This window comes from Hypanus sabinus, chromosome 4 (genome assembly GCF_030144855.1).
Source record: "Hypanus sabinus isolate sHypSab1 chromosome 4, sHypSab1.hap1, whole genome shotgun sequence".
Taxonomy (NCBI): Eukaryota; Metazoa; Chordata; class Chondrichthyes; order Myliobatiformes; family Dasyatidae; genus Hypanus; species Hypanus sabinus.
Genome location: NC_082709.1, coordinates 43277523 through 43292603, shown reverse-complemented (window position 1 = coordinate 43292603; position 15081 = coordinate 43277523). Strand labels below are relative to the sequence as shown.

Below are 15081 nucleotides of genomic sequence, written 5' to 3'. Positions count from 1 at the left end.
CTTAACCTGTTAATTATGTACTTTCAAACTCTCTGTATTCATGTTTCATTTATGTTTGTTTAAAATTAATAAAAAGATTTAAAAAGAAAGAAAGAAAACATGTTTTGAGGAGACATGGCAGAAGCACTGGGGTGAGAGTGAAACAGGGAGACAACTGTACAAAATACAAAGGCAAGTCACATACAGAAGAATATCAAGTAGACATAGAGTCGATGCCATATACAGGTATCGATTATAGCTGAGGTTTCGATGACAAACTCCACCACCTTCACGAAGGTGGCGGAGTTTGGCATACAAACGTTGATTATAATCGATACCTGTACCCAGCTGGAAGCCTGAGAAGAGCTAAAACTAAAAGTGCCTGAAAAACTCCAGGTCTGGAAATCTGTGGCGAGAGTTGAAATCAGAAAGAAAAATAATTATTGAAAAATCATCAGAGTCCCATATTAATATTTTAATATGTAAAATATTCTGATGCAGTTGTAAAAACTATACAAAGGGAAAGCATATCTTTAAAAGTAATGATGTGTACATTGTCATCTCTCCTATTTAGCTTGTTTGAAGATGAGATTATGTCCTACGTGCCACCTCATGCCTTACTTCACCCCAGTTATTGCCAGTCTCCACGGGGATCCCCTGCATCATCACCTCAGAATTCCCCAGGTAAATGCAAGATAACCTAACCATATATCAACAAAAGTAATGAAGTCTGGTGCAAGGTGTAAATATGAGCAATCCTCTCTTCGGCACAAAGTAATAACATAGTTTCTGTAGAGAAATTTATCAGCCATGCTGATTAGCTGGTATGTTTGATTGCAAAGCATTCTTAATTAAAGAAAGATGCTGAAAAATTCATAGGGGGAAATGATCAAATAGAAGTAAAGGTGTAAAGGATCCAGAAGGAAAAGTTAGAAAGCGTGAATTAAATTACATATCTTGGAACTGAACAATAAGGAATCCTAATTGCCAAGAGATTTTGGCCTGTAAATATTTTATTATCTGTGACAGTGCTGTTATTATTGATTTATGGAGATGAATTTTTAATTAAAGAGAGTGGGGAAAACAATAATATTATAGTCAACTGAGGAAGGATTAAAGAATTTACTGAAATGTGAGAACTTTCCAACTTTGGATATTTCTGTGAAATGATTTGAATAGTGAGTGCACAGGGCTTCACTTGTTGATTGCACATGTTTTCTTTCATAATTAAAGACTAGATTCAGCCATTTGCAGTTCCTCTAACAATGAAGGTGGTCTGAACATTTGCAGAGAGTATTGCACTGTGAAATGTTTTGGCAATAAAATATGAAATGTTGATTTTTTTTTATCAGCTACCTTTTGTTCTGAGTGAGATATCCAAAGCTTTCTTATCAGGAGATACAAAAAGCTAGTCGGTTGCTGTGATACCCATTCGGTGAACTTCTAACTCACTTACCTTGGATTAAGAGTATAAATGTGCTGGAAGTAAAGATCATTAGCCTTAAACATTATCTCTGTTATTCTCTCTATAATTACTGCATGACCTGCTGAGTACTTCCAGCATTTTCTGTTTTTATTTCCGATTTCTTGAATTTATACTTGGAATTTTTCAGAATTATTTCATTCATTATTGGTTCTGGAAGAGAATATAGCATAAAGACCAGAAGAATTTACTGTATTTCCAGCTTATGCCTTTGCAGTGCAAGACTCTGGTGATTCCTTTCATCAACTTGATAGCAAAAAAAAAAATAAATTCAGCATAGACCCAACAATATGAGAAAATTAACCCAATAACTTTTTCCTGTTAAACCATCTTCCAAGCTAATTTTTACACTTTCAAATTGGCAGTGAATGGAAACATTCCTGTTGTGCGCAGTGGACTAGAGCACAAAGGAATAGAGGGGGACTAGCCTACAAGGCCTTTCAAGCTTGCCCTGTCCTGCCCATTCAGTATGACTATAGCTGATTAACGCTGAACTCAACTCAACATGCCAGTTCATCATAGCCCCCAATTCCTCAATCATTCAAATATTTATCTATAAATGATCTGCTTCCAACACCATTGGAGGACAGAAAAGGCCTGAGATTCACTACCTATTGATAGAAGAATTTCCAGTGGCCCTCAGTTACAAAAGACTGGCCTGTTCTTATCTCCTTGCTTTATGGAGTATTCTTTGGAGTCAAGCCAGAGATAGAACAGAAAATACATAGTTCCCATTTAATTCAGCATCTAAAAGAGAAAGATGGGTTAATTTTTTTGAAATTGAATCCTTTATCAATACTATAGTGAAGTGATTGATTTAGTTGCTTACAAATCTTAGCATTCATATAAAGCTGACTGGGACATGCAACAGCAGCATCAATTGTTGAACTTTTTGCTACACTTCAGTAATTTCAAATCTTGTGATGTCTTGACATGGGGTTGATGAGGGTATTTGGAGCTGAGTTTAAACACATTTTCTTTTTTTTTTACAGGTACCCAGCGAGCCAATGCCCGAGCTCCAGCTCCTTACAAGAGGGACTTCGAAGCTAAGCTCAGAAACTTCTACAGAAAGCTTGAAACAAAAGGCTATGGACAAGGACCAGGGAAATTAAAGTGAGTTAATTACAGGACTAAAATTACAACAGCATTGTATCAAGGTGTGAATGTTGGGGAATTAATAGAAATGTCTGTAATTTTATGAACCTGACACAATGTTTTTGACCAGTGATTCTTGTGCTGTGTGAATGTTATTCTGATGTTTTATGTGTATCAGAAAGTATTTGTCAACAGCAATGAATATAAGAAACCACATTCTTTAGATTTGAAGAAGATTCTATTTTCCCTTTCTCAGCCATTTGTTCTGCATAGTATTGAATCATTCTGAGATGGTGGGTTTATATTACACCTCTTTAAAAAACAATCCATCCGGGATAGTGCAGTATAATCTGTTCAAAGGTGTTTACCATCTCCAGAACACAAGAAGTAAATAGCTTGGGGTTCAGGATATTGACTGAGTGCTTATTTACTTTCACATTTGAGACGAAATTAAGATATGTATGGCTTGTTCTAGTATTGCTCTTTTTCAAAAGTAAACACCATTTTTTTTTTAAATAAAGGTTGATCATCAGAAGGGATCACTTGCTTGAAGATGCATTCAATCAAATTATGGGCTGTTCCAGGAAAGACCTTCAAAGAAATAAACTCTATGTTACATTTGTTGGGGAGGAAGGGTGAGTATGTAGACAAATTATCATAACGTTGTTATTGTTATGTTTAATATTGGATGTGTTAAGATTTAATAAATGGAATCTATTTCATTCACATTTGCTCCCATATTGCTTTGTATATTTGTACGGAAGATGATCAATAATGATTAGAACTTCATTACCTAGCATATCAGTACTATGGAAGTGTAATAAGATTTCTGTTCAGTTTGTTCCATTGTCCACCTGATACCTCATTGAATCTGACTGAATATTGAAAGGCTTGGATAGAGTCAATGTGGAAAGGATGTTTCCTAAAGTAGGGGGGAGGGGTGCGGCACTAGGACTAGAATGCACAGCCTTAGAAAAAAGGTACATCCCTCTAGAACAGATGAGGAGAAAATTCCTTAGCCAGCAGGTGATGAATCTGAGAAATTCATTGCCACAGATGGCTGTGGAGGCCAAGCCATTGGGTATATTTAAAGCAGAGATTGATAAGTTCTTGATTAGTAAGGGCATCAAACATTACAGAAAGAAGGCAGGAGAATGACAGGGATAATAAATCAGCCATAATTTAATGGCAGAGCACACTCAATGAGCTGAATGGCCTAATTCCGGTTCTATGCCTTACAGACATGTGATTCCTATAATTACTGGAAAGCAAACCATCATTTGTACCTTCCCTAGCCCGAGGTCCTGTTTGTCAGGCCATGGAATTTGCATGCCAAAAGGCAGAAAGCCTGAAGTAGTGCTCTATTCTGAGGTCTGTCACAGGAAGAGATTATTTGGGTGATGCACCATCAATAACTCACTCTGAGACGTGAAGGCGAGACATCAGCTTTTATTGACTGGAAGAAGGAACAAGCAGTGAGTGACCACCATACTACATCCTGGAAACTGAGAGGCCAGGCTCAGGCCTTGATCGCCTTTATACAGTGGTCTGTGGGAGGAGCCACATAAGCAGTCAGCACGGGGCGTGTCCATACAGGTATATGTAGTTCACCACATTGGTGAACAGTGGAAAAAATTCATAGAGACTCAAAAGACTCTGAAGAGACTCTGAAGCAAGAGACAAAGCGGTGAGGGAATCTGCTAACAGAGCAGCATTTGTGAGGGAGATAGAAGTGCTGACATTTTGAGTTGAGGATGCATTCAAAGCTTGCTTGGAAAAAAATGCAGCAGTCTCACTGTCTCTTGAATCCTCTGGCCCATGTCTACTCAAAATGGCGAGGCAACATTCAGGATGGCACTGAGAACTTGGAGTCCATTTATCCCAAGCACCCAGAAACCCTGCATAAACTGTGGAAGGAGCACATCTCCTCACACACCACCCACTTCCTTGCCCTGTCAGGCTCCTGTGTGAAAAGAGTCAACTGCTCCCTTATCGATCTCATCAGTCATCTCAGGATTCGGACAAATTCATCCGTGATCCTGAGGGACTTTCAAAAAGACACAGTAGATTAAACTTGTCTAACTGTAAGTAATATTGACAGTGTGTACTTATATAGTGCTTCTAATGTCATAAACAGCCCAAGGCACTATGTAGAAGTGTTATCAAACAAAATTTAACATTCTGTCACCGGAAAATAAAATAGCAAATGAAAAATGATTGTACATGGAGATAATTTTAAGAAGCATCTCCAGGCAGAAGAAGGAGATAGAAATTCAGGGAGAGAATTTCATAACTGGGGCTCTGGCAACTAGAGGCAAAGCTGCTGGTAGTCAAGTGATTAGTGCTGCGGATGTTCAAGTAGCTAGAATTGGGAACCACAGATAATGTGGAGGACTGTACAGAGTTATGAAAGGGAAAAACCATATGAGACACTGACAACCAGGATGAGCAGTTTAAAATCAAGGTATTACTCATATGGAGCCTAGTGTGGGTCAGTGAGCAGAGGACGTCAGAATCAGGTTTATTAGCATACATTATGGCATATATTGCTTTGTGACAGTAGTACAGTGAAAGACATAAAAATGACTAAGTTACAATAATAAACAGAGGAATAGTGACCATCCAGAAATCTGATGGCAGAGGAGAAGAAAATATTCGTAAAGCATTGAATTTCCTTCAGGGTCCTGTACCTCCTCCCTGATGGTAGTAATGAGAAAAGGGCATGTCCTAGATGATTAGGCCCTTAATGATGCCATCTTGAGATGCAGATCTTTTGAAAATGTCATGATTAGTGATCAGGAGTTAATGCAAACAAACTGGCAGGCAGCACTGTTTTGATTGACTTAAAAGTTTACTGAGGATAACAATGAAGAAAGCAGGCCAGGAACGACTTGAAGTAATCAAGATAAGGGGTTACAAGGAAGTTTGAATTCATCTGCATCATTTGAACAGAAGCAGGAGAGTTGCTGGCCAGTTCTGTGGAGCTGGACTGAAGTTATTAGTGAATATATGAATGTGACCTAAAGCTCATTGACAATAGTCAAAATAAAGGCAAAATTTGCAGATAGTTTGGTTCAATTCCTCTCTGTTACCAGAGAAATGGAATCAGTGGCTAAAGAACAGCTTTTGAGGCAGGACTCACTCTAGTTAGTATTGCTAATCATTATATTGAACTACAGACTCGAGTTATAATTCAGATCATGTACCTGTAGATCAGCATAATGAATACACATGATTAGTGCAAATTGTGATTTCAGTGCTGGATAAAACCTTTCAGCTGTCACCTTCTGTAATAAGTAAATGGCTTCTGAAAGAGAAATTAGAAAAATAATTACTTGCATTTATATGGTACCTTTTCTTGTTATCGAGTCTTTGCAAAGCATTTTAAACAATGAAATAATTTTTAACACAGTGACTGTAGTAAGTAGGCAATTCAAACAGCCATTCTCTATAATAATACTGCGAATAGCAGGGAGGTAATTTTGGTAATGTTAATTGAAGGAGCATTGTCAGCACAGACACTCAGCAAGATTTCACCCCTCATTGAATAGTGCCTTGGCATCTTTAATTTGCACCAAACAAGCAAATTAAACCTCAAATTTAATGTCTTCGACAAAGAATGGTGATTCTAATAGCTCTCCTTTTGCATTGCACTGAAGTTTTTGCCTTGACCATTCTAATTGTGAAACTGAAATAACTTGAATGCTATAGTTAACCAGCCTTCCTACCCTTTATAATAAGGTATTGCGAGCAGTTGTTTCTCATCAGGAACTTTTAAATGAGTTTTCATCACCTCTCTCATAAAACTAACCTTTGACCCTCTAGCTTTTAAAACTAGTGCCTATCTTCATTATTCTTTCCTAACTTTTCAATTCATTGGATCCCTCAAGCTAAAGCAACTTTTATAGCACTCCTCCTTTGAATCCTTCCTTTGGTTCCCACTATTGCTGAGTAACCAAAACTCCTTTAATCAAAATGATTTATAATATATGACATTCTGTGTCATTGTTATGTATTGCAAGTTACCTAAAAATGCCCCCCCCCCCAAACTTTACATGACTGACCATAGGATCATTCATGCAGTGGGTCTTGATCATAATCCTCTGGTTGTTATCTATTCAGTCATGCACAGGGGATCATGACAATGACTTTTGTTCCCAAAATACTGTCCTTGTTCCACAAGGATTTACCTGCTTCTCTCCAATTCCTCATCAATATTCTGTCCTATGTCTATATTGCCACCTATTTCTTGTTTGCTAACATCTCTCTTGACCTCTCCGTTGTTTGAAAGTTATCAGAATGCTTATCTGAGGAAGGAATGCTGGATGAGTAAAACTCTGCTTGAACTGGTGTTGGGAAGATTGAAACCATTGTATTTGTCTCTATCAGGAACCTTTATTTATTCAAACACTCATCTGCTCTGTGAAAATCTCAGATCATAAATTCATGCCTATTTCTGCCTTTGTAATATTAACCAATAATCTGCCTCAGCTTATCTGGTAAAACGTTCAGTTACCATTGTTGTTAAGCATTGACTTGACATTTCCCAAACCCTACCAGGTTCCTCATTTCATTTCAGTAAATTAGAGGTCATCTAAATGTGTACTGCCATCCTGTCCCACTTTATTCCTGCTGATTCCCAATGGACCCATGTGGCATGTTTCAATTTAGAACACCCGGATCCCTCCAGGGCCTTCTTCCTGTCTACTAACCCTCTAACCTCATGGTACCTGTGCTCCTCCAATTCCAGTTTCTGGATTAGACCCAATTTTAATTTCCCCACCATTGACAGCAGTGACTTCAGCTGCCAAAGCTCTGAGCTCTGGAATTCCCTCATTAATTCTCTCTGTCAGCATCACTGTCCACCAGTAAGATCTGATATAAAAACCAATTCCATTGACCATCTCTTTAGTTATCTCCTGACATTAATGGAAGAAAAAAATTGCATTTTACTCTCAGTGCCTTGGGTGGTTTAATATTTATTAATTTATAAATCTAACTGTTTCTTGTTAAAACTATTTTCTTTAAAATGTGACAAAAGTCAAGCTTAAAATCTTTTAAAGGTGATGTATTGTCATTGAGATAAGCATCTTGTTTTTAAAGTGAATGAATGATTAGTGTCTAATATCATTGAATGCATAAACTATGATGTCCTAAACTGCTTCCTATTAGTTGTTGTATTTCTTAATTGAGCATTGAATTTGTTAAATAGATACTGCATGGAAACAGGCCCCTCAGTCTACTGAATTCATGCTAACCAATAAACATGCCTTTAACACTGATTCTCCCCAAATGCAGTCCAATCAGCTCCCCTCCAATAAGATTCCAGTCACTGACCTGTACACCTGGGGTACATTATGATGACAAATAACCGGCCAAACCATCCATTTTGAGATGTGGGAGAAACCAGCACTGCCAGAGGAAATGCTTGGGAAATCTGCAAACTCCATATATAGACTGCATAGACTCGGGTTTGAACCTGTCTCACTGAAGCTGTTAGGCAGCAGCTTTGCAAGCAACCTCGCTGCTTATTTAGCAATGTTATTGAGTTACTGTGGTTAAACCCAGACCCTTACTGTGTCAGCTTTGCAATAACAGCAGTGAAATTGTGGGAAGGGTTAGACCAAGCAAGAATGAATACTGTACTATAATGTGCTTTCCCCAATAATTTCCCATGGTTACTATAAATAATTAATTAGAGAATACATTGATATGAGGAATAATAAATTGCTTGTTGACATGAACAATAATGCAACACAGAGGAAAGCATCAGATAGTATGAAGATAATTACTTAAGGTACCTATGTGTTGAGGCAATCACTGGTGAATTTTTCTTTCAGGTTGGATTACAGTGGCCCCTCGCGGGAGTTCTTTTTTCTTGTTTCCAGAGAACTCTTCAATCCATATTATGGCTTGTTTGAATATTCTGCTAATGATACTTACACTGTGCAAATCAGCCCGATGTCTGCTTTTGTAGACAATCATCATGAATGGTAAGTACTTCTTTCCAGATTTGTGTAAATGTTTTTGTAAAATTGAAGCTAAATTGAAAAATAATTTGATACAATTAATATAACAGAAGTGGAATCTGGAGAAAAATTAAAATATTATTAAGAATTATGAGTTCTATGTTCTGTGTTCTAATACATTGCACCTGGCTGATATCTGGAATGTGCTGCCAGAGGATCTGATGGAATCAGACATATAAGAAACATTTAGACAGGCTAAGCATAGAAGGAATGCAGGAAACAGTAGATGTGGAATCTGGAGCAACACACAAAATGCTGGAGAAAGTCAGCAGGTCTTTCAGCAGCTCTGAAAGACCATGCACAGTCAACATTTCAGGTCCAGATGAATTTTCAACTGTGCATTTCTATCCATTGAATCTGCCTGACCTGCTGATTTTCCTCCAGTTTTTTTATGTTAATGTAATGGTCCAAGTGTAGGAAAATGAGATTAGTATGGAAGGGCACAAAGCTCAGCATGAATTTGATGGGATGCAGGTCCTGTTCCTGTGCTGTACGGTTCTTCTGTGACTCTGATTAAAGTTATTTAGGGGAAGTAAATTATTTACCAAAACAGAATAAGGCTAATCTAAAATGTTCCATTTATTTTCCAAATTATTTAAGCTTGTAATCTCTAGAGTCTGGCTCACAAATGTACTCTTCAAGATCAAGGAACCAAGATACTCTGACATCCATTTTAAAATTAATTGTTGGTGATAAGAGCTCTCTTTGATGTTTTATTTTAATCTGGAAAGCTGAAATGAAAATAAATTGTGCAAAAGAAAAGATAATGTACATGGAGAATTAATGTCTGTAAATGGCAAGGCATTGACTTGTACTGTGCTGTCTACTATCCTCAGTGATAGATTTTCGTATTTTAAATCTGTAAATTAGTTGTAAATCTAGCTATCGAGACTCTAAGTGGAAGTCTGCCTCAAAGCTAAGCTGGAAGTTACATTGTGACGCAGCAGCAGCAGGCAGTCAGCCATTTTGGACAATGTATGATCTGCCCTAGTTTAACAAAATCAGAGGGCATCGGCTTGGTTCTTCACCATTGTGGAAGCTTGATGCAGAGCCACTAGAGATGCCACTGCAGAAAATTATGTGTTTGTATTATACTGGCTAGAGTGGCACAGATGTGACTAGAACTGGTTGGTAGGAACTACCAAAATAAATATCCTAAAGAAGCTGTACAAAAGGAAACAAGCTGGTTACTGGAAACTGATCTGCCTCTGGTTGTCTTTGCCAGAGTCTGAGAATACCACACTGATTCCTGATTTTAGAGATTTATTTTTCTCTCACTTGGCCTTACAGTGTTGGCAAAAGTGGCTAGCAAGGATTAACATTCCTGAAGCTTATTGAATCTTTATTCTCTTATTGTCCTGCTGTCTCTTCCATACTCATTGGTTCATGCTCCCTTTGCATAGTGATGCTGTAATGTAACCTGCTTGATTTTATAGTTGGAGTTGCTGATTATGCAAATAAACTCAGACCAGAGAATTAAGTATTTTTCACATGGAAGTTTCATGTAGATCTTAAAGCAAATTAGAACTGATTTATACCTGAGGACCAAAATTAGCATTCTAAATTATGGAAATAACAGTAAGGCCCAAGAGATTTTAATAAGGTAATTTGATAAAAGATATTTACAATGGCAAGAGACTCAGTAATTTGGCATTAATGTACATTGCCAAAGGAACAAGAAGAAAGTCTATTCATATTCTCTTTTAATGAAAGGACTATAAGAATCCATTGTAGTGCTTAAAGATTAAATGGATACACTGTGGATTCTGGTTAATTGGGACATATTGGGACAAGTACATTTTTGACCAATTATGCCTCTGCCCTAATTAGATGGAATTTCATGAAAACACTTAAACCCTAACAAATTGTGTATTTAAATGGATACAGAACAGATTAGAACATTACCAATACTACTACAGTACTATAAAGCTGCATATTATTCCTAATGCTCATCAAAGTGTTTTTATTGACTGTAAATGAACAAAATCAGCACAGACACCTAGTGCAGATAATGGACTGTATTCATTGCCTTCCTGCATGAAGAAGTGTTGTAATTCAACATTAAATTTCCTGGCAACCTGTGTAGTCACGAGTACAAGTTTAGATCTGTCACCTTCATTAATTTCCTTGTCTTCATATTTCCCGCCTTGGTGTTTTGATACATTGCTTTCAATGATTGCATCCTCCAAATCTTGCTTTTCATTGTAACATTCAAGGTGATTGTTGATACCTTCAAATTCTTTGTCATTCCTAACTTGTTGAAATAGTGAAATAATCTCATCAGCATTGTCTTTCTTGTCATGTGCTCTCTTGAATTTAATTTGGTGCGTACATTGTTGGCGCGTGGCCAAGTGGTTAAGGCGTTGGTCTAGTGATCTGAAGGTCACTAGTTCGAGCCTCAGCTGAGTTATGTCCTTGAGCAAGGCACTTAACCACACATTGTTCTGCAAGCTGTATCGGCTCTTGCCCTTCCCTCGGACAACATCGGTGGTGTGGAGAGCATGGGCAACTGCCAGTCTCCCATACAACCCTGCCCAGGCCTGCACCCTGGAAACTTTCCAAAGCACAAATTCATGGTCTCTCCAGACTAATGGATGCCTATTATTTCCATCGAGACAACCAACCATATATTGCTTTAAAATCTTCGTGACCCACCTTCTCAGCTAGCTGCCTAACTTGTTTTTTGAACACACACTCCTTGTCCAGTTACAGTGGAAGACCATTGATTGAGAGCCTCTTCAACATCTGGAACCTTAACTTCATGCTTTAATTTTTGGGATTCTCTCTGTTGCACCTCGTGTAATTCCATTTTTCTTGCGGTCTATCCTGCTTGACGTATCAAGCATGCAATTGTCAATTTTGGCATTAATTAAAAACTATTCACTCTAAGCACAGTATGGTGTCTAACGGCCACCCAGGTGCATGCAACTGATGTTAGTTATAAACTGTTCAGCAACTGTCTCCTGTCTCATAAACAAGAGAAAATCTGCAGATGCTGGAAATCCGAGCAACGTACACAAAATGCTGGAGGAACTCAGCAGGCCAGGCAGGAAAAGAATACAGTCGATATTTCAGGCTGCAACCCGTCAGCAAGACTGGAGAAAAAGCCGGGAAAATGTATGCACCAAATTAAATTTATGAAAGCACATGGCAAGAAGGACAATGCTTGTCAAATGATTTCACTACTGCACAAGTTAGGAACTACAAAGAATTTTTTCCTTCAGTCCTGCTGAAGGGTTTTGGCCTGAAATGTTGACCTGTGCGTACTCTTTTCCTAGATGCTGTCTGGCCTGCTGAGTTCCTCCAGCATTTTGTGTGTGTTGCTCGTCTCCTGTCTCAGTTAGATCTTATGGTCCAATTAACCATATTATGTATTGTTTGGAAGTATAACACTAACACACAGACACACACACACACCCCCTAATAAAGTGCTCACTGTATATTCATGGTGGTCTTCTGCTAAACATATCCACTTCAAGGTTCAACGTTGTGCATTCAGAGATACTCTGCACACTACAGCTATAATGTGTGGTTATCTGAGTCACTGTTGTCATTGTCAGCTTGAACCAGTCTGGCCATTCTCCCCAGAGCTCCCTCATTAACCAGGCGTTTTCACCCACAGAACTGCTGCTTCCTGGATAGTTTTTGTTTCTCAGAACATTCTCTGTAAACTCTAGAGACTGTTGTGTATGAAAATCCCAGGACATCAGTTTCTGAGATACTCAAACCACCCTGTTTGGCATGAACAACCATTTCAAGGACAATGTAATTTAAATCACACATTTTCTCCATTCTAATATTTGGTCTGAACAACAACTAATCATCTTAATCATGTCTGAATGCAGTTATGCATTGAGTTGCTGACATATGATCAAATACTTGCATTAATGAGAAGGTGTACCTATTAAAGTGGCCACTGAGTGCATAAGTATGAAAAGATTAGAATATCAGAGAACTCATTGAACAATAGTATACTGTTGTCTTATTTATCAGCAATAAAATCTGTATGTTAAACATTTGGGCTTTCAGCACATACATTCAAGAATGCACAATTAAAGGACTGCTTTCTTATAATTGAAAGAGTTTGTTCATTCTAATTGTTCAATAAAAATGCTGCAGTGCTTCAAGACAAATCAATGACCACCAGATGGCACCTTAACACTACAGTAATGTATTTCTCTTACATTGAAAGATATTCAGGGAGGGGCAAACAGCCTTTTGCAAACTGCAGAAAATGTTTGGTGTCATATTCTGCAGTTCCCTATGCTTCTAATTGTCTTTGTAAGAACCAGAAACTTAGGTGATGATGGTAAAATTATTTAAAAACAGATATACTGATTGTTTGAAATCCCATGCTGGAATCCCAATGGAATACCAGGCAATCAAATTTTTAGGGAATTAGAGAATTCTTTTTTGTTCCTTGGATTGGATTTTTACATTTTCATGTCTTAAGTTTTAAAAAAAAGAGGAATTTTCAGTTCTAAAAGAGAACTATGTGGACAGGAAAGGAATGGAGGGTTATGGGCTGAGTGCGGGTCAGTGGGACTAGGTGAGAGTAGAAGGCACAGACTAGAAGGGCCGAGGTGGCCTGTTTCCATGCTGTAATTGTTATATGGTTATATGGTTATGTATTGCTAACAGACAAAAGATCTGCAACTGTTTTAAAACTCATAATTAAAGTCACCTATCCAAACTTCTCTTAAAGTTTGCATGCACCACTTGCGCTGGTAGCTCCTTCCATGTGTTCTCAACCCTCTGAGTGAAGAAGTTTCCCCTTAAACATTTTACCTTTCACCCTTAACCCATGACCTCTGGTTGTCCTACCCAGCCTTAGTGGAAAAAGCCTGCTTGTAATTATCCAATGATCCAGTTGTAATTGCAGTGATCCTATGACATCAACAAGAACTGACAGTTCTTCAAGTTCTTTATTTCTAAGCATGTAGTTAAACATATCAGTGAATGTCTTAATTGAACCACTGTTAAGTTCCTTAGAAATGACAAATCTGAAATCATAGTATTGTTGCCATATTTTGAGGCAACACTTTCAGAGGTTCATTTTGTTATCAAAGTATGCATACAAAACACAACTCTGAGATTTGCCTTAAAATGCAGACAGCCATGGAAATAGTTGAAAGAAAGACATCAATTCCACCCCCCCCACCACACACACCAAAAAGAGAGAGGCAAAAATTCGCAAGCTCCAAACCCCCAGCCCCTCCCTCACACAAAACTAACAGATCACCCGTATTGAGAAACAACAGCAAGAACCTCAAGCCCCAAACCCCCACTCTGCCAATCGGCAACAAGAAAGAAAGAAAGGGTGAGAGCACAAAAAAACAGAACTGAAAGAGCCCAACAGGAACCACAGCCCTATCCATAAATCGCAGAATCTTTATAACATTGTCCGAAAGCATCGGGACCCAGTGGCCCCTCCGAAGGCAGTGGGTCGAACCCAGTGGTCCCTTCAAGAACTATTCACCGTCCTTTGTATTTGCCTCAAAGATTCAGTCTTCCTTGACGCTTTAATCGGCAAGCAATGCAGTCAATCATGGCCCTTCATTTCATCTCAGAGTTCTTCCTCGTGGTAACTCATGCCATCATTTCTCTCCTTGAGTTTCCTTGCTAGTTCACTTGAGTAGAGTGTGAGCTCACTTGATTGAACTACAGACTGTAAGTCACAGTTTCAAAAGCAAAATTATGATAAAAATAATAAGTGTAAGATGAAATAATTGACTATTTGGAAGATGTTGACCAGTCACTTCCAGACAGTTTCATCATAGTTTGCAACAGTAGCTGATTTTTTTTTGTCAGTGATACAATTATTCTTTTCAAGATTCAAAACTGGTTGCATTTGCAATAGCAACAGGGTCAAAAGCTTTCAATTCTCTTAACTCATGGTCAGGAAATTTATCATCCAAGTGATTACATACGTTGAACGAATTGAATAGTAGGCACAGCATATACGAGAGAATTTATAGATGCAAGCAGATCTTTCACTTTGTCACTCCAATAAACAGTTTCACCAAGATACTGACTGTAATTAGTTAATTTTTACTTTTGTGTACCACAGTGCTTCAATTATTCTAACAGTGTTATGCAAGGAATTTACAAAGAGATGCCAAATATTCTAAAACATTGTTGCAGACAGTTAATGATACACAATATTGTGGATTTATCAAAATCTTCAGGCAGTAGTTGCTGATTGGATTGTTACATTTATTAACTTGCTCTTTGCAATACTAGATCAAAGCTTTGAAATTCTTTGTTAAAGCAATAACAGCAAAATCTCTTGACAGCCTTTTACTTTATTTATTTGTCTAAGTGATACAACATTGCATTCTGTGACATAGCTAATTCTTGCTTTCCTTTTTTAACTCACAACCTGCTGAACATTGAATACACTGTTTGTAACAGTGTTTCTAATTGCTGCCACATCATTTTTCTTTCTAAGTTAACATTTGATCTAAAATAAACATCACCATCTTTCGAATATCA

At 37.9% G+C, this 15081-nt stretch overlaps 1 protein-coding gene across 12 annotated transcripts in view; it reads left to right on the top strand.

Annotated features, from left to right (window-relative positions):
- Positions 1-15081, top strand: part of LOC132392693 (E3 ubiquitin-protein ligase HECW2-like) — a 305761-nt gene that overhangs the window by 231259 nt on the left and 59421 nt on the right. For all 12 annotated transcript variants that reach the window (XM_059966929.1, XM_059966924.1, XM_059966920.1 and 9 more), the window contains 4 exons: positions 554-663; positions 2455-2575; positions 3079-3192; positions 8398-8550. In XM_059966929.1, coding sequence (XP_059822912.1) covers positions 554-663; positions 2455-2575; positions 3079-3192; positions 8398-8550 — 498 coding nt within the window. The remainder of the gene's footprint in view (positions 1-553; positions 664-2454; positions 2576-3078; positions 3193-8397; positions 8551-15081) is intronic.